At 43.0% G+C, this 19064-nt stretch overlaps 1 protein-coding gene across 7 annotated transcripts in view; it reads right to left on the bottom strand.

Annotated features, from left to right (window-relative positions):
• Positions 1-15856, bottom strand: part of LOC140465874 (disintegrin and metalloproteinase domain-containing protein 11-like) — a 173555-nt gene extending 157699 nt beyond the window's left edge. For 6 of the 7 annotated variants that reach the window (XR_011955175.1, XR_011955176.1, XM_072561755.1 and 3 more), the window contains exons 1-3: positions 15750-15856; positions 15215-15381; positions 14214-14290 (exon numbers count right to left, since the gene is read on the bottom strand). Coding sequence is in view for 4 of the 7 variants with exons in the window: in XM_072561755.1 (XP_072417856.1) it covers positions 14214-14290; positions 15215-15381; positions 15750-15807 (302 nt within the window). In the remaining 3 variants the exon portion in view is untranslated. Of the gene's footprint in view, positions 1-4711; positions 4731-14213; positions 14291-15214; positions 15382-15749 lie in introns of those variants that run through there. The other variant, XM_072561758.1, reaches the window with a different exon arrangement.
• Between the last annotated feature and the right edge of the window lie 3208 nt (positions 15857-19064).

The following is a 19064-nucleotide window of genomic DNA, read 5'->3' on the forward strand; positions in this document are numbered from 1 at the left end:
AATATAAGTCATGTTGAATTTCTGTCATCCAGAATAATTTCACAGTTTTACATTATTTACGATACAGCTAGTCTTAAATAATACAAGAATATAAAGCTGCATTCCACTGTAAAGGAACACTTGCTCCATCAAAGGACAAACACTGTTTCATGTCTAAAATTAAATTCAATACCTCAGTTTTAAAATATTCATTCATTCTTGTCTTCACATTCCTCCTATAGCTTCCCACCTCCACACATTTTACCTCCTCCTGTCCTAGAACCAATCTAGGTTTCAGCATGTTTTCAATTCTGGCTTTGCTTGTATTCCCAGATTTTGTCCCAGAGCAGCTGGGTTTGCTCGACGTTCAGTTGCAGCAAGTGTTGGCCCATCCGTGACTTTGTGTCAGCCTTCCTGTCTGATACTATCAAAGCTCATCATGAGGCTGATCATGAGGGGTGGAGTTCAGTGTCAATACTACGCACCAACAAGGGAAGAAGCCAAAGAATTTGGCAACATACAAAGGGGTTTATTCAATGTTCACCCCAAAATCAAAGTTTAATAAGCATTAGACAGTTTCAGGTATCTTCATAACTATTTCACAGCAGCTCATTTATTTATTTCCCTGTTAATTAGTAAGTTTGAGTTTAGCTTCAACGGAATCTATGCTGTTGTGAAATCTTCTTATGATTGACTATTGTAAAACCAAAGGAGAGGAACACTTATTTTGCTGCAAATCCTTTCGAGTCTAACTAAAACCTTGAAAATTCAAGACCTCCCAAAACTGAATTTTCAGAGGCTTGATAGCATTGGATTTACTGCTGTGGGTAGCCTTGTGCTGGCTGTTCTCCAACAGCAATACATTATTTCCCAGATGGGAGAGAAAATGATAGGGGCAGGGGAGCAGGCTGTTCATGGCTTGACCCTTGCTGAGCAAGTCAGTGTCAGCTGACAGTCTCTGAACAAAAGCCTGCCCGGCAGCTGTAATGTGCCACAAGAAGCTAAATTAGTGGATAGTGAGGCTTCTACCACTGCAGCTTCCACTGACTCACACAGCTACCTGGACGATACATTCTCACACCCTGCTTCCTGTAAAGACTCTACCCCATTCTCCTGGTTTCTCAGCCTCCGTTGTATCTTTTCCGATGATGCCAGCATCTACCAGGGGGTCCTCTCAAAGTCCACCTACCTATCACACTCTCAGTTACCTTGACCCCCCCCCCCCCCCCAGCCCCATCCCCTCCCATTCATCTCTCAGTCTCCCGGCCCACAAGCCTCATTCCTGATGAAGAGCACTTGCCCGAAATGTTGATTCTCCTGCTCCTCGGATGCTGCCTGACCCGCTGTGCTTTTACAGCACTACACTCTCGACGTTAACTTCCTCAGTCAAGGATTCCCCAGTACTGTTGCTGACTGGCTCTCAGTCATGTCTGACCCAAGTCCCGCACTGTGGCCTTCACCACCTCTCTTCCCGCCCACAATAGCAATAGGGTCCCTCAGTCCTCACTTTCTATCCTACCGGCATTCATGTCCAAAGGATTATTAACCACCATTTCTGCCTCCCCCAGTGGGATGCCACCACCAGACACATATTCCTATCCCTTATCAGCCTTTCACAAAGACCATTCTCTCTGAAACATGCTGGTCCACCCCTCCTGTACTCCCAACAGCACTCCCTCCTCCACAAGCTCCATGGCAACCGCAAAAGGTGCAACACTTGCCTGTATACTTCTTCTCTCCTCATTACCCAAGATCCTAGACACACCTTCCAGGTGAAGCAGCGATTTACCTGCACTTCATTCAATATAGTCTACTTTATTCGCTGCTCACATCGTGGCCTGTTCTACATAGGAGAGACTACATGCAAACTGGGAGACTGTTATGGATGAGGCCAGATCCCCTCAAAACATTACAAGAAAGTAGCCCAGACCCTAATTTTGTACGCTGTTTTAAGCAGGTGTACAGTGGATATTCCAGGAGGGATGCAGTTGGCCCAACTACCATGTTTAAAGAAAACAGAATTTATTTGCAAGATTGTTGAATGAAACACAAAAGAGAACAGAATAACTTAACCTATCCAAAAACCTAACAAATTATCCCAACTTAATGATGCTGTTCCAAATATTTGCCCTTAAATACCCATGAACAGCCTTTGGCACAAAAGGAAAATTGAGAAGAGAGGAGAGAGAGAGAGAAAGAGAAAAAGAGAGAGAGAGATGGCAGAGGGATTCAGCATGGAACACTTTCTTGTACCAACAGCCCCTCGGCCTGCTTTCAGTGAACAGCCAGCTTGCAAAATCCAAACCAAACCAGAGAAAAGCTGAGCTGGGAGAACTGGCCACTCCCATTTCATTGTACAAGTGCTTTTTTAAAAAGAAAAAATTGAAAGCCTTTTACCTGAGGCAGTATCTGTTAGCTATAATCAAATGGACCCTAAAACCCTTCAAACCCTTTATGGGCGGCACGGTGGCACAGTGGTTAGCACTGCTGCCTCACAGCGCCAGAGACCCGGGTTCAATTCCCACCTCAGGCGACTGACTGTGTGGAGTTTGCACATTCTCCCCGTGGCTGCGTGGGTTTCCTCCGGGTGCTCCGGTTTCCTCCCACAATCCAAAAATGTGCAGGTTAGGTGAATTGACCATGCTAAATTGTCCGTAGTGTTAGGAGAAGGGGTAAATGTAGGAGTATGGGTCTGGGTGGTATACGCTTCGGCGGGTCAGTGTGGACTTGTTGGGCCGAAGGGCCTGTTTCCACACTGTAAGTAATCTAATCTAAAAAAACCTAGACCTTTCGGAATCACTGCTTTTACGACCTCTCTAAGAAAGAGAGCCAAGGACAGTATAATCTTGTTAAAAGGGGCAATATCATCACAGAGACTGCTTTGCAAAATATCTACATTCTGTCTGCAAAAATGACCCTGAGCTTCCAGTTGCCTGCCACTTTAACACACCGTGTTCGCTGGCCAACATCTCTATCATCTCAAGCTTGCTGTAGTGCTCCAGTGAAGCTCAATACAAGCTGACAGAACAGCATCTCATTTTCCTTGGGATCCTGCAACCTTTAAAACTCAATTTTAAGTCCAATAACTTTAGGGCCTGAGCAGTTCCTCCCATGTCTCTACCCCAACCGTACACACAAGGGCTTGTCATCACATGGACAGCTACTAAAAACAACCAATTTTCAGCCATTTATGGTTCCCATTAGCAGTGCTTGATTCTCCCAGGGTGACCGTTATACATTCCATTGTCTGCTCCACCTGTCATTTACTCCTCCCCACTCCACCTTCAGTGTATATAGTAATGTTTTCTGAGGTAAAATCAATTCTGACGAATGATCACTGCGCCAAAAATGTTAATTCTGCTTTTTCTTCCACTGATGCTGCCTGACCTGCTGAGTTTTCCCAGCAATTTCTGTTTTTGTCTCAACATTTTGCCTGCCTGTCTGATGGTGAGCTGATCTTCATTCCTCATATCCTATTCATCACCAATGACTTATTTCCAGTTGTGTAACATTTGCCAACCACTGCTCCCAATGCTGTTGCAAATCCTTAGTCAGTCACTCTTAGAAAACTACATGCTCAATTTCAGCAAGCTTCTCACCTTCTTGCATCCATGAACTCCAACTTATCCAAACACGGCCAGCTACAAATCTTCACATGTGTTAACTTTAACTTGCATATCATTTCTATCCTTAAATATCAGTGTTGGTTGCTTAATTTTAAAACCTGTTGTGCTACCTATCCATTGAATTTTACTGCCACTTCTCTGTTTCTAAAATAAACTTCTCAGAGTCTAGTTTTTTAGCCAAAATTTTGTCATCTCTGCTAACCTTTCAGTTTATAGCCCAGGATCGATTCCTTTTGTCCAGTTTGTTCTTTTCTCCCCACTCTCTAAAGTACCTTACAGTCTTTCTGATGTTAAAGGCACTGTATGAATGTAAGTTCTTCCTGAATTTCTGTCAGTATTTTGTTAGTCTGACAGTGGTCATTGATCCTTTGTCATTTTGTCCTGACCCTCCGATGGTCCTGTACATTCCCCATCTTCCCAGTAGCCACCATGCTGTTACAGGCTCTCCCGCAAATAGCCAAGCAGATCAGATCACTATTCCTGATCAACTATTATAATATGAAGGACTTAATCTACTTATAGGGGTAACAGTACATTTGAGCTTGGATTAGGATTTGATAATTCACTACACTGTAGTAAAAATAAAAATATTGAAAAACATTAAGAGCGAGCGATATTTAATGCTGGCAGGCTGATGTGACTGATTGCCTTCACTCTGTGCTTGGTAATTGTTTATGCTCATATTGACTATTAAGGGCTCGTCTTGCAGATCTTCATGCTTGACAACAATTCAAGTATGCATAGTGTAGACTCACTCCTCAGCTATGACAAAAGCTTTCAAAGTTATAAAACTCAAACAGCACTTGAGTACTTCCACATTTCTATGTCAGCATTGCAATTATACACTATTAGAAACTACACTTGTGAAATGGAAATTTCCCTACACCGTATATGAATTCACAATCATTCTAATGCTATTCCCTTACCTGCTTCCAAGCACAACTTTATAAATGCAGCGAGAATAATCATCAAAATTTGGTGCTTTTACACCAAGAAGCATCCACTTCATCTTAAAAAGGTCACTGCAACTTGTCTTGAAGGTAAGCCTTCAGAGAAGGCAGCTGCTGAGGGAACCAAGTATGAATACAAGTTGGAATGCACTTAACTCTTATGTTGCTATTCTGTAAACAGAACTTCCAACTGTCAGAAACCATCAGCTCATCTTAAAACTCCGCTGTCTCATGTTCACATGCCATCAACAGGCTGGATTCCAGTATTCCTGGGAGACTATTAGCGGTAACGATTATGGAAGAAACCATATAGCAACATGGCGAGTTTTGAGAAGATTTCTAACTCAGGTTGAGTTTCTGGATGTAAGTTTGCTCGATGAACTAGGAAGTTCATTTTCAGACATTTCCAACTGTAACTCGAACAACATGCTCATCGATTTGGATCCCATTTATCACCCTCTCAGAAAAAGAACAGGAAATGACATCACAGAAAGTGACATCACCAACCCAAGAAAACCTAAACACAAACAGAAAGTGGGTCACCAACACCAGTGCTTTACTAGAGGCTCAATGATGATGTTACCTAGTACGGTGAAGCAACATCTGAAAATAAACCTTCCAGCTAAGCGAGCAAACTTACATCCATACAGCAATATCAAAGAGGAGAAAGTGAGGACTGCAAATGCTGGAGATCAGAGGCAAAACATGTGGCGCTGGAAAAGCATAGCTGGTCAGGCAGCATCAGAGGAGCAGGAGGGTTGACATTTCAAGCACAAGTCCTTCATCAGGAATGTGACATCTCATGGAATCTAAGTTTTACATTGTCAGTCAATTTATTGATGGGCATAGTGCCATGGTGGGACTCAGAACCCTTATCCCCAGAACATTAGTTTGGGATTCTAGATTACTCATCCAGTCAGGTTACCACTATGCCATTAGCTACCCTTATTTAGGTAACTGCCCCTTATTGGACTCTTACACAATGGAATTTCTTCTCCCTGTCAAATCCTTTAATCTTCAACACTTCAGTTGTATCACCTCAAACTGTTTATATTTAAGGGAATGCGGACCTAGTTTGATCAGACTGTTGTGGCGCCATAGTAGTGTCTCCACCTCTGAGCCAGGAAGTATGGGTTCAAGTCCCACCTGCTGCAGAGGAATACAATAACATTTCTGAACAGGCTGATCAGGAAATATCTATAAACCTAGCTTGTGCAACCACCCCTCGTCATTTATCCCTGATATCAATATGGTAAGTTTTCACTGCAAACCTTCCCAAGGTCAGTACTTTCCTCCTGAGGTGTTTTCTGCAGAACTGGACACAATATTCTTAAGAGGGTCTGAACATAAATGTGACATCGCTGTAACTTGACTACCACACTTTTCCTTTTCAGCCTTTGAGATAAGTTGCCATCAAAAATATTTATTTGCCATCACTAGCTTTTAGTTATTTTGTATACAGACCCTAAACCTGTCTACTTCTCCATAGTTTGAAGTTCCTTATCATTTAGAAAAGAATTGGCCTTTTCAATACCCAAAGTATAGATCAATCAAGTCGATACAAACCCGGAGATCTCTGAGTGAAGTTCCACAAAGTCGTTAAGGAAACACGTATCAAGTCATTTTCCAGATTTGCAGACCCAACAGGGAGGATGACAACTTCTTGGAAATTTGGGCATATACAGCCCATGATTGTCTAATCTTAAAACTGGAATGCAGGATTGTGCATAACGCAAAACTGTGTTGCTGATTTAGACTGCCAGTGGACACAGCTGTTTGCTGACAGAGAGGATATGGAGAATTACTTCTGCATTTGATGTTAAAGTGTTTAGAAATGAATTATCACATACTGGCTTGGTATCTTGATCAGGGCTTTTCTTTTGAATTGGCAAGTGTTGAGTATTTGACATTGCCACCTTCTTACTTGAGCTTGCTCCACAGGTCAAAGACTTGGCATTCTGTGGTGAAAGCTCATCTCCTGACTGTCCCGTGCCTGACTATCATCTACAAAACACGTAAGTCAGGAGTGGGATCATATACTCATCACTTGTCTGGATTAAATGAAGCTCCAAAAACACTCAAGAGTTCAACACTGTCCAAGTGAAAGCAGCCCATTTGATTGGCACCCCATCCATCATTTTCAACACATCGTTTTCCCTTCTCCACCAAAACAGGACGGCAGCAGCGTCCACCATAACAAGATACACAGCAACTTGTCAAAGCTCCTTCAACATCACTTTCCAAACCTGTGACATCTACTATCTCGAAGGACAAGGGCAGCAGATATGTGGGGATATCAACATCTAAAGGTTCCCCTCCAAACCATATATCATCCTAACCTGGAACTGGATCATCGGTCCTCCGCTGTTGCTAGGTGGAAATGATGGAACTCCCTTCCTAACAACACCATGGGTGTGCCTACATCACATGAACTGGGTCATCGATACTTTCTCAAGAGCAGTTAGGGATGGGCAATAAGTAGCCACACTTCATACTCGTACACCCTGTGTACAAATTTTTTAAAACGTCCTTCAACACAAAACATCTGCATTGAGAAACTGAATTGACTTCAACTAATAATCATATTTAAAAGGATTAAATAGAAGCAAAATACAAACAGAACACATTTCTCCCATGTTACAATCCATACTTAATTCAGCACCACTGTTTCAAAATAATAAATCTGATAAACATCTTAGATCTTCAAAAAGTATTCAGTTAATGTGAGGATTCTATACTGAGCTTCTCTGTGTCAGGTCAGATATTCATGGGGTGCTCCACTATTTGCATCTTTGTGACCAATTGGTGAAGCAAAGCCCATAATTAGTACCTTCTTTTTTTGATTCAAAGTTTGAAACAGGACTCTAAAAGGTAAGGCAGTCCTGAGATACAAAGCATTGTTCAAATGTATGGAAAACATCCACAGATTTTCTTGATGGCATGTTTATGTATATTGAACAATATTTCTGATATAGTAAATGACATCTGTCCTCACTGACATTGGTCACTGATGTCCAGCATAGCAATTTTTGTGATAAAGCTTCTCAATCATGTCATTCTCAAAACGTTACTTGCTTTCCCACTGCTTAAAATAAAGAAACAGATTAAAACTAAAGGGGCAGTTAAGCTTCTAACAATACTGTCAACCCAGGAGTTTCCCGGTGGCCCAGTGGTTAGCACTGCTGCCTCACAGCACCAAGGACTCAGGTTTGATTCCAGCCTCGGGCGACTGTCTGTGTGCACATTCTCCCCGTGTCAGCGTGGGTTTCCTCTGGGTGCTCTGGTTTCCTCCCACAGTCCAAAAATGTGCAGGTTAGGGGAAATGGCCATGCTAAATTATCCACAGAGTTCAGGGATGAGTAGGTTAGGTGCAATAGTCAGGGGAAATGTAGAGTAATAGGGGAATGGGTTTGGGTGGGATACTCTTTAGAGGGGTCAGTGTGGATTTGTTGGGCCAAATGACCTGTTTCCACACTGTTGGGATTCTATGAACAGTAGTATTAAAATCAAATATGCTTTACAATTTTAAGACAGGACAAACCTCCAGAATTCATGATCCTTGTCCTCCAACTACAGTTTAATATTTACAATGAGCATTTACAGATGCTAGAAATCAAATTACAGATGATTGGTTTACTTATTAACTGTCTATCACCCCCTTGACCACGACCTCACCTCCCATCACCAAACCATCAACTCCCAGACTGTACACAACTCCATCTCAGGGGAGCTCCCACCCACAGCTTCCAACCTCAGTCCGGGAACCCCACACTGCCTGGTTCGAACTCCAACCTAACATTCACAAACATGACTGCCCCGACTGACCTATCGTCTCGGCCTGCTCCTGCCCCAGTGAACTCATCTCCACATACCTCAACACCGTCTTTTCTCTCTGCTCCAGGAACTCCCCACCTACATTCAGGACACCACCCATTCCCTCCAGCTCCTCCATGGCTTTTGTTTACCTGGCCCCCAAAGTCTCATCTTCACCGTGGACATCCAGCCCCTCGAACCCTACCCCTCCAAACACAACAGGGTCAGAATCCCTCTAGCCCTCATCAACCTCCAGATACATCGCATCATCCTCCGCCCATTTCTGCCATTTACAAACATGCCCCACCACCAGTGATATATTTCCCTCCCTGCCTCTATCTGTGCTCCTAGGAGAAAGTGAGGACTGCAGATGCTGGAGATCAGAGCTGAAAATGTGTTGCTGGAAAAGCACAGCAGGTCAGGCAGCATCCAAGGAGCAGGAGAATCGACGTTTCGGGCATGAGCCCTTCTTCACGAGCCCTCCTGAAGAAGGGCTCATGCCCGAAACGTCGATTCTCCTGCTCCTTGGATGCTGCCTGACCTGCTGCGCTTTTCCAGCAACACATTTTCAGCTCTATCTATGCTCCATAAAGATCATTCCATCTGCGATTGTCTTGGGAGGTCCACACCACTCTACCAATCCACCCTCCCCTCCTGGCACCTTCCCCTGCCACTGCAAGAACTGCAAAACCTGTGCCCACACCTCCCCCCTCACCTCCCTCCAAGGGCCCAGAAGTGCCTTCCACATCTGTCAGAGATTTATCTGTAATTTCCCATGTCAATTACTGTTGCTCCCGATGCGGTCTCCTCTACATTGGGGAGACAAGACACCTACTCGCGGAACGCTTCAGAGAACATCTCCGGGACACACGCACAAAGCAACCCCACTGCCCCATGGCCAAAAGTTTTAACTACCCCTCCCACTCCCCCAAAGACATGCAGGTCTGGGCCTCCTCCATCACCAAAGCCTTACCACCCACTGCCTTGAGGAAGAACGTCTCATCTTCCCCCTTGGGATCCTCCAACCACATGGATTCAATGTAGATTTCACCAGTTTCCTCATTTCCCCTCCCCTCATGTTATCCCAGATCCAACCTTCCAACTCGGCACTGCCCTACCTGTCCATCGTCCTTTCCACCTATCCGCTCACGCTCCTCTCTGACCTATCACCTTCACCCCCACCTTCATCTACCTATTGCATTCTCAGCTCCCTACCCCCACAGCTCCTCTCTCATTTATCTCTCAGCCCCCTTGGCCCACAAGCCTCATTCCTGATGAGGGGCTCTTGCCTGAAATGTCGATTCTCCTGCTCCTTGGATGCTGCCTGACCTGCTGTGCTTTTCCAGCACCACACTCCTGACTCCTAACTTGTTAACTTGTCAGGAGACTATAAGAATTATACAGTGCAGAATAAGGCCATTCAATCTATACCAGCTCATCACTCCATAAAAATTCGGCATCATCTTGAAAACCTGTACACCTATCTGCCCTTACTGTCTGTTCTAAGGAGATCAACCTGATCATCTTCCCATTTAGCATAAAGCTGGAGACCTTCATCCAACTAACCACGAAATGACACGACCAGCTATCCTTAGTAGCCACATACGCGGATGACAAGCAACAAGAGTTCGACTGGGACAACACTACTATTATTGGGCAAGCCAAACAGAGAACAGCCAGGGAACTCCTAGAGGCATGGCACTTATCCACAGATTCTATCAACAAACACATTGACCTGGATCCAATATCCCGGCCACTGCAGCGGACAGCCAGAACTGACAACTGGAAGCGGCAGAGACAAACCACTATAAGTGCTGGAGGAAACATCACAGAAGCGCTTCACAGGAGGCTCCGAAGCACCGAGGATGTCACCTAGACAGGGGACGAAATGTCTGCAACACAAATTCCCAGCTCGGCGAACAGAACCACAACAACACCTTCATCCACGTTGCCTTTCTTGTAAATCCCCTCTGCACCCCGTCTAAAGCTTTGTCATCCTTCCGAAAATGTGTATGCAGAAATAGTCAGAAAACACCAGCTGAAGCATAAACAGTGATTTCAAAATATTTTGTACACCTTCATAACTGTATTTATGAAGCCCAGGACCTCATGTTTTGTTAAAAAACAGCTATCGACTTTGCTTCCCACTTTAAAGATTTGTACCCGTGAAACCTACTCTGCTTCTGTTTAAAGTTGTACCATTTAATATGTTCTGTTTCTATTTATTCCTTTATTTCCAATTTTGTAATTATCCCCTTTATAATACCCATGTCCCAGTTATTAATATATAAAATATGTGGCCCTACCTTACATTTCTGACTGATCTGAAATTCAACCATTCACCAATCTCTCTGCTTCTGTTTCTCCATCAGTTTTGTAGCCACACTACTAATGCCTCTTCAATTTTGCCAACAGACTACAATACACTACATTACCTAATGCCTTTTGTCTATACTAAGATGGGCTCTAATAAGTTTATGTACCTTTTTACCCAATCTCTTGAATCGCTTTACATTAGCTGTAGGACATTTTGAGATAGGAAAATTGGAGACTTTTGTTCGATAACATCCCTAAGAAGGGGGGGGAGGCGCAATCCAGATTTTTCAATTAAAATACGGTTTCAATAATTCCCAGCACAAAGCATCTCTACCCAGCAAAGAGCAAAATAAAGATTGGCCTTGACAATGACAATCACTTTATACAAGTGCCAACATTCAGTCATTGCACCCTGTCTAAATGGATAAAACATTGTAAAGGTCACCCAGATACAAGTGGCAATGAAGATAACGCAGCTAAATTAGAACTGCATTAGCAGAGTATTTGTTACAATTAATCTTATTTTCTTTATTTTGTGCACAAATTCATAAGTATTACTGTACACTTCCACATTGCAAGATGGATAATGACTTTCTAATTACTCAAGGCTCACTTTCAGATCCTGCGTCAGATTTTCTTAAAAAAGTTGTTGTGTTTTTAGTTTTCAGCATTCACATCCTATTCTGTCAATCGCTTTGATTGGGATTTTTGATCGGCTACTAACTCTTGAACATCCAATGTGACCTAATAGCTGATTGTTACATTGTAACACAACATACTGTCATCCAGAAGCACTAACAAATGGGAGAGGTCCAACAATTTAGATTTTACAAAACACTTTCAAACTTGCTCTAAGACTAACTGGAGACAAGAAACCAGGCATCTGGACATGCATTGGTTTGACATCTTTTGCTAAAAATACTCATCTATTGCTCAATAAATCAAATATTTTAATAGCAATTGCAATTCCCTTTTAATTGCCACAATTTAGATGATTAATTTTATCATAACAGGCTCTTACTTTTTCAGAGCGCTTTATAAAAAGCGATCAACAATGCAAAGCAAGACAGAAGAAAGGACACAGGCATTCCCTCTGGAACTTCAGTTCTCCAACTGCATTCCTTCCCAACTTCAGAAAGTTTTCCTCTCATACACTGTTGGGCTGGTAACCTGCTGATTGGAATTCCTTCTGAAGAAGAGAAGTAAAACTTTTCCTTTATTACTAGGCTGCTGCGGTATGTCTCCTCATCACTGGACAAGAACTTGGGAGAAGCAAAGGAGCAGATATTTTGGACGATTGTTTCAGGTCTTGAATAACAAAAATCAAGGAACTTGGGAGAAGATGGCCAAATTCATATCCACGTGGTAAATGGGCTTTCTTTGTGATTTGACGAGTGTTCAGTGCGTACATTTTGATCAGAACATGTAAGAGGCTGGATAATGGTTTGCTTATTTCACAAAAAAATTATTTTCCAAAAAGCACAGTTACTTCACAATCTTCAAAATTGGTTGTCTCAACACTTTGCTGCTGAACACTCCCCAACATTGTCATATTTCACATTTCTCTCAGTTCATTCAATAAATAATTTAAAATCCCCAGCATTTATGGCACTCTCAAGAGTGACCCATTAGAGGTAAAATTAGTCTTTAATGTGAGCACAAAATGGCTAATTAGAGAATCACATGCTGTTTGAACTCCTTAAAGTCAATTGAAAATCAATGGAAGGTCAATTTTATCCACAGCTGCCTCCCTGCCCTGTCTAAGTTCCAAATACCTTGAAACTTGCATTCATCCATCCCATATTTCCCAGTATGATGGCAGGATAGGACTAAGGATAAACCAAATTGATGCACATCTTAACCAACTTCTCTACATAATTGAGCTGCCTGCCTAGTGGCAGAGTTTGGGACATCAGTCATGGCTGGAAGGAATCTTGCGTTGGGTGTGGGGGGGGACAGACATTGTGGTTTATGTAGGTACAAATGACACAGGCAGGATGTACGTGGAAATTCTTATGGTCAGTATGAGGAGATAGGTGCCAGATTAGTAAGCAGAACCCTAAAAGGTCGCAATCTCTGCGTTACTAACTGTGCCATGTGCAAATTGGCATGGGCAGATCAGATAAGAGAGATTAAGGTGTGGCTCAAACACTGCTGTGGGATAATTGGGTTACGGTTCATGGGAACTGACACCAGTCTGGAGAAAGTGGGACCTGTAGCGATGTGACTGTCTCCACCTGATTCTTGCTTGGACCATTTGACCAGAAGACAGTAGCAGACATAGGCCATTCAATCCATTGAGTCTGCTCCACCATTGAATGAAATCATTGCAAATCTGATCATTCTCACCTCCATTTTCCTACTTTTACCACAAATCCCTTGATTCTGTTACTAATTAAAAATCTGTTAACTTTATCCTTGAACATATACAGCTTTGACAGTAAAGAGTTCCACAGATTTACTGCCCTCAGAAGAAATTCCTCCTGATCTCTGCACTGCCTACAATGCCGATGCTATTACATCCTTTACAAGATAGGCATGTAAAATAAAAAGGAACATAGGTTCTCTCACCCTTCAAACTTCTACCATTCAATAAGATCATGGCTGATCTGATTTTAAGCTCAACTCTACATTCCTGCAAACCCCCAATAATCTTTCATTCCCTTGACTTTGGTCAGTTAAAGGGGGTGGGGTTGGAGTGTTAGCTTGCTTGCATTTGATTTTGTGCGTGTGTGTGTGTGTATGTGTGTGTGTTGGGGGGGAAGAGATGTGATGAGGAGCCAGCTTCCAGGAATGGCATACAAAGTTGTGTCCAGTACCTAGTATGTTAGATCCTGGGCAGAAGTGTGCTGCTGGGTCCCAGAGGAGAGCTGTAGGGTATTTGGGGGGGCATATGGTGTCAAGAGGAGGCCTACTTGGATGAGTGTGTGCATGAAGTTGGAAATTCAGTTTAACAGTTACTGAAGGGTTAGACTATGTATTCAATTCATAGAATCCCTGCAGTGTGGAAACAAGCCATTTAGCCCAACAAGTCCACACCAACCCTCTGAAGAATAACCCACCCAGACCCATTCCCCAACCTCTACCTCTATTGCTCTACATTTCCCCTGACTAATGCACCTCACCTAAACATTCCTGAATACTATGAGCAATTTAGCACGGCCAATTCACCTAATGTGCACATCTCTGGTCTGTGGGAGGATACCAGAGCACTCGGAGGAAACCCACACAGAGATATGGGGAGAATGTGCAAACTCCACACAGATAATCACCCAAAGCTGGAATTGAACCTGGGTCCCTGGTGCTGTGAGGCAGCAGTGCTGAACCCTCTGATTTACACAGACATTTTCTTAAGCTATGGAATTCAGCAATTCCTCAGGGTTTCCATGTGCAATTCCCATCTACACTGCAGAAAAGATCATCTGGCCATCAGAAATCCCAGCCCTTTTCAACTTATCGCACTCTCTTGGGTCAACAATTCCACTCTCATATTCACCTGTTATTTGACAGTTCTGAATACAATACTCACTGGTTCAAATCTAGGTCCAAAATGAAGGATGAACCAAATACTTCTATCAGGAAGCTTGCTTGTGCAAGGTGAACAAACTATAAAACAGAATAGACGGTGTTATTAAAAAATGACAGTTTTAAAAATACTCCAATTGGACCTTATCTCCAAACATTTTAAATGCAAATCAAACAAAAACTAAACTGCTTAATGTACTTTGAATTCTTTTTAGGATTTGATTGGTATCTGTTACATTAAAAATACTGTAAACTCCAACTAATTCACCAGCATTTTATTGACTTTAATAAAAACACTTGCATCTTTCATAATTATCAGCCTCTCAAAGTGCTTTACAGCCAAGGATTTTTTTTTAAGTGTGGTCATTGCTGTCATACAGGAATATGGTGATCAATATGCACACAGCAAGCTCCCAGCAAGGCCTGGATAATGATTTTGCAATATTGGCAGAAAATGATCCTTGGATGGGACAGCTGGAAGCTACACCCCTGCTTTCCTCAACATGATACTAAAGGGGATTATTTAAATTCACTCTGGTAAGTTGCTGAGGCTCTGGTCTCATCTGAAGAAGGCTATGTCCCATGGGGCAACACTCCCCAAGTCCTGCTTTGGACTGTCAGCCTCGACTTTCATATTCAAACCAGAACCTTGGGGCTCAACAGGGACAGTACTACCAACTGAGCCCCAGCTGACGCATGCAATGCAGTGGCAGACAACACACAAGCTGAGGAATCCTGTTCCATGTACGGTTTATAAAATTAACCTAAGGAAACTATTCAAAAGACAAGATCCCCGCAGGAGTTAAACAGGCTGTGCATAACAGTCCTGTCCCAAAGCACCATTTACAGTATTGTCACTAGAGTAGCAATTCATTCTGCCGAACATTTATTTGATTGTAAAAATAAAGTCTTGTCCATAATGGCATTGAAATAAAAACATCTTTAACCTTTTTTTCTAAAAAAAAACACAATTGGATACAGAATGCTAAATAAAAAAAAACCTACATGAGAAGCTGTGCTGTTGTTCCGGACCCTGGTGTTCAGTCGGTTGTGTTTGATTTCCTTTCCTGAGTGAACACTGTGGATTAATCGCTGAGGTTTAGTGGTCTCTTGTAAGACTGACCTGACGTTCCACCGTTCCTTCCCCGCCTGGAGCTCAGCTTTGATAAACCCTTCAAGAACAACAACAACAACGACGACAATACCGTGAAAAAGTACACTGCAAAATAACCGAAGAAGATGCCCGATTAGGGACCGATTCTGAAATTTGGATGTGAAGGGTGACTAATTTGTGAGGAAAAGAAACAGCCCATGAGGCGACGCTGTGGTGATGACGGGTCCCTATCCTGCTGAGCAATGCAGATAGTGTCGATGCAGCAACCGCATTGAAAATAATGGATGAATTGCAGGTTCCCAAAAATAAAGTGTAAGCTAAATTTCGCCCAGACGAGAAGGGGGGGGGGGGGGGGGAAAAACGGACGCATCGGCATTTATCCGAAAAGCGCCAATTTTCAAAAGGAAAATAAGTGCACAAGCTTACCTGTAGGACAAGTGAGGTAGGTGATTACAACAAAAATCCAGGACGGCACAAAAGTCATGGTTGCATATCTTTTTACACAATGTTGAAGGTTAAAATCTATATTTGAAGTTTACTTTTCCCCCCACCCTTTGCCTGGGCCCCCTCCTCCTCCTCCTCCCCACCCCCTCTTCATACAAAGGAAGGTGTTATGAGGATCTGCAGAGGGGCTGGAAAGCTGTCTATCATATTCCCGCAGTCTGTTCCATCAGCAACTCCGTGGATGAAAGAGCAGATTCTTTCTCATCCCGCTCCGAGCCTTGGGCACCTGCTGCATTCCAGTTCGATGCAGCAGTCCAGATAAAGCCAGCCTACATCCCAGAATCCTGCAATGAGGAACAATAATGTCACCACTGTTTGTTTTCTTCTCGATGATGGGAAATCAAACCACTTGGCTCCAATCAAATCGCGTTATTCATCAGCTGCAAAGCGAGTTGACTGAGAATCGTTTCTTTAGATAACACATGCCCACCCCCTCCCATCAGAGCTGTTTCTCTAAACCAGTGCTTCCCAAAATTTCCTCCTTTCCCACCCTCCCATTCACTGTCATCCGATTTGGCTTGGAAATGGTCACGGTCTCCCACTGAGAAGGGAGGTGATTGGGGGGGGGGGGGGGGGGGGGCGGTTCTGTTAGCGAGAGCAGTTGTTATAACTCAGTCAGAGCTCGACATGGTCAGTGCTTATTTGGAGGCCAAAATTTCAGCTCCTAACCTCGCCATTTTGACAAACCCTGTTACAAGTGCAGCGCACCCTGTGCCAGGTAATTGATGTTCTTAAGACTGTCCAAATGCGGTTAAGTGAAACTTACCACCCGCTGTTGAAAAGTTGACTCTTCTTCAGAAAAGTTTGAATTTGTACAAAGGTCAGTCATTTACTTACTCAAATTATTTATCAGAGGTCGACATCAGTGACTGAAAAAAACTAAGAACTTGGCACTGTGAAAGATGTCATTCTGCAAAATGATATGCAGCATTACACAGAATTTATTGAAGGACTTATGAAATAGAAGTCTTTTCCTCTGATGAAAGGTCACTGATCTGAACTTTTGGGTGGAATCCTTTTTGTCCAATAGGGGCAGGCTTCAAGGTGAGACTGGGAGGAATTTCTGAGGTGCTTCATTGATGGCCAGACACAATCCAGGCTCCAGGCATTCTTCCCAAAGGCAGGTCAGCACTAGCACAGACTACCAGCCTAGCAGTGACGAACAGCCAACGTACACGATTGTCAACATCCTCTGGGTCATCATTGGACAGAAGCTGAACTGGACCAGCCCTATCAATCCTGTTACTGAAAGGACAAGTCAGAGACTAGGAATCCTGCAGTGAATATTTCATCTCCTGATAGTTTGGAATTCTCTCCACTTGCCTGGTTGAGTGCAACTTAAGAAGTTGGGCACCATCCATGACAATGTAGCCTGCTTAATTAACAGCTCAGTCAACACCTGCAGTACTCACTCCCTCTTGGCGCTATGGCTGCTATGTACCAAATAGATCTGGCCACTCCAGGCCAACCCTACTAACATAATAACATTCTCCTTTGTCAATTTCTCCTATCCTTTTTTTCTGCAAATCTACAAATGTTTAACATCCACTTTTCCAAACCATGTCCCTGTTGATGTCAAAAGACGATAGTTTACCAATGTATTTACCATGGTTTGTGTGCTTACAAAGATACACTAACAGTGTAATTTCAAAGTTATTACATTCTCTCTTATTCTGACCACACCTTGTTAACTCTTACATTATTAGCATGTCTCTCCCAATATTTGTGCACCTTCTTTCTCCTTTGTAAAACTACATGATGGCTCCTGTTAACCTGCAAGTTTATTTTAAACTCTTAAACCACTGGCAAACTGCCTTGCTAGACCACTGTTACAAACCAGATGACCCCCCCCCCCCCCCCCTAAAATATATTAAGGAGAAAGCTTAGATACTAACTTATATCTGATTTAAAGGCAAGTTTGTGTTACCTTCCTTATGGATTTATGGGTGGCACGGTGGCTAGCACTGCTACCTCACAGCACCAGAGACCCGGGTTCAATTCCCGCCTCAGTGACTGACTGTGTGGAGTTTGCATGTTCTCCCCGTGTCTGCGGGGGTTTCCTCCGGGTGCTCCGGTTTCCTCCCACAGTCCAAAGATGTGCAGGTCAGGTGAATTGGCCATGCTAAATTGCCCGTAGTGTTAGGTTAGGGGTATGGGTGGGTTACGCTTTGGCGGGGCGGTGTGGACTTGTTGGGCCGAAGGGCCTGTTTCCACACTGTAAGTAATCTAAGTGTAAGGCATTGTATCCAGGTGTGATTCAATTGGTCAAACTGACTAGACTTTAAGAACAAAATATATTTTGCTTATACAGCTATAATACAAAGAATTTATAACTACTGAAATACTTAATAAAATACTATTTAACTACTACTCATCCACTGTTTCAGTACAGCAGCATCCCATAAAATGTGCCTTTGAAGGTCAAATTCAGCAAAACAAATTTGCTCACTTGTTCTCTCCTCCAGTCCATGAGGAAGGTAACACAAAGAATGAATCTAGCAATGGAGAGAGAGAGACCACAAGCTTTTTGCAGCAGCAGTGAGAGAGCTTATTCTAGCAACTTCAATTCTCCCCCCCCCAAAAAAAACCCATCTTGAACAACTGAAAGCAAATACTAAAACCCCATGAGGGTGTGTGAGCCTTACTCCACCCACTCATACTTGTTTGTCTAAAATAAAATCCAAACCTATTTACTCCACTTTCCACAGAGCAGACACCTTTGCAACAGGTTGATAACACCTCTCTTCAAGAGAACCAGGACAGAAGAAATCTCTCATACCATCATATTACTGATTTTGATTCTGATAAGATGTAACCTTCTGGTCTCTATTGATCCCACCTACCTGAAAACCAGTCCCAATATCCCAGGAAAATAAATTCCTCCCTCCTCAGTCTCATATTTACTTTGTTTGCCTCTGGAATGTATTTGAGGCTTTACTTGTTAATCGCCTTCCAAGCTTCCAAAAATATTTTTGCTGGATCCCTTTCTCTTATTCTTTAAACTATCAGTGTACTCTACAGCTGTTCAGTAACATCCTTGACATTAAGAGCAAAGCAATTACAGGCTGCTTTTATTTAACTTTTCAGAATGTTCAGTGCAAGAGTAGATGGAGACTGAAATTTAATTGCTATGGTCTGCTTTTTAGTTACAAACTATGCAACTGTGAAGATGATCAATCCTCATACCTTAAAATATAACACCCCATACTATTGTGGGGTGACACCCTAGCTCAGGGT

The sequence above is a fragment of the Chiloscyllium punctatum genome, chromosome 42 (genome assembly GCF_047496795.1).
Source record: "Chiloscyllium punctatum isolate Juve2018m chromosome 42, sChiPun1.3, whole genome shotgun sequence".
NCBI classification, from domain to species: domain Eukaryota; kingdom Metazoa; phylum Chordata; class Chondrichthyes; order Orectolobiformes; family Hemiscylliidae; genus Chiloscyllium; species Chiloscyllium punctatum.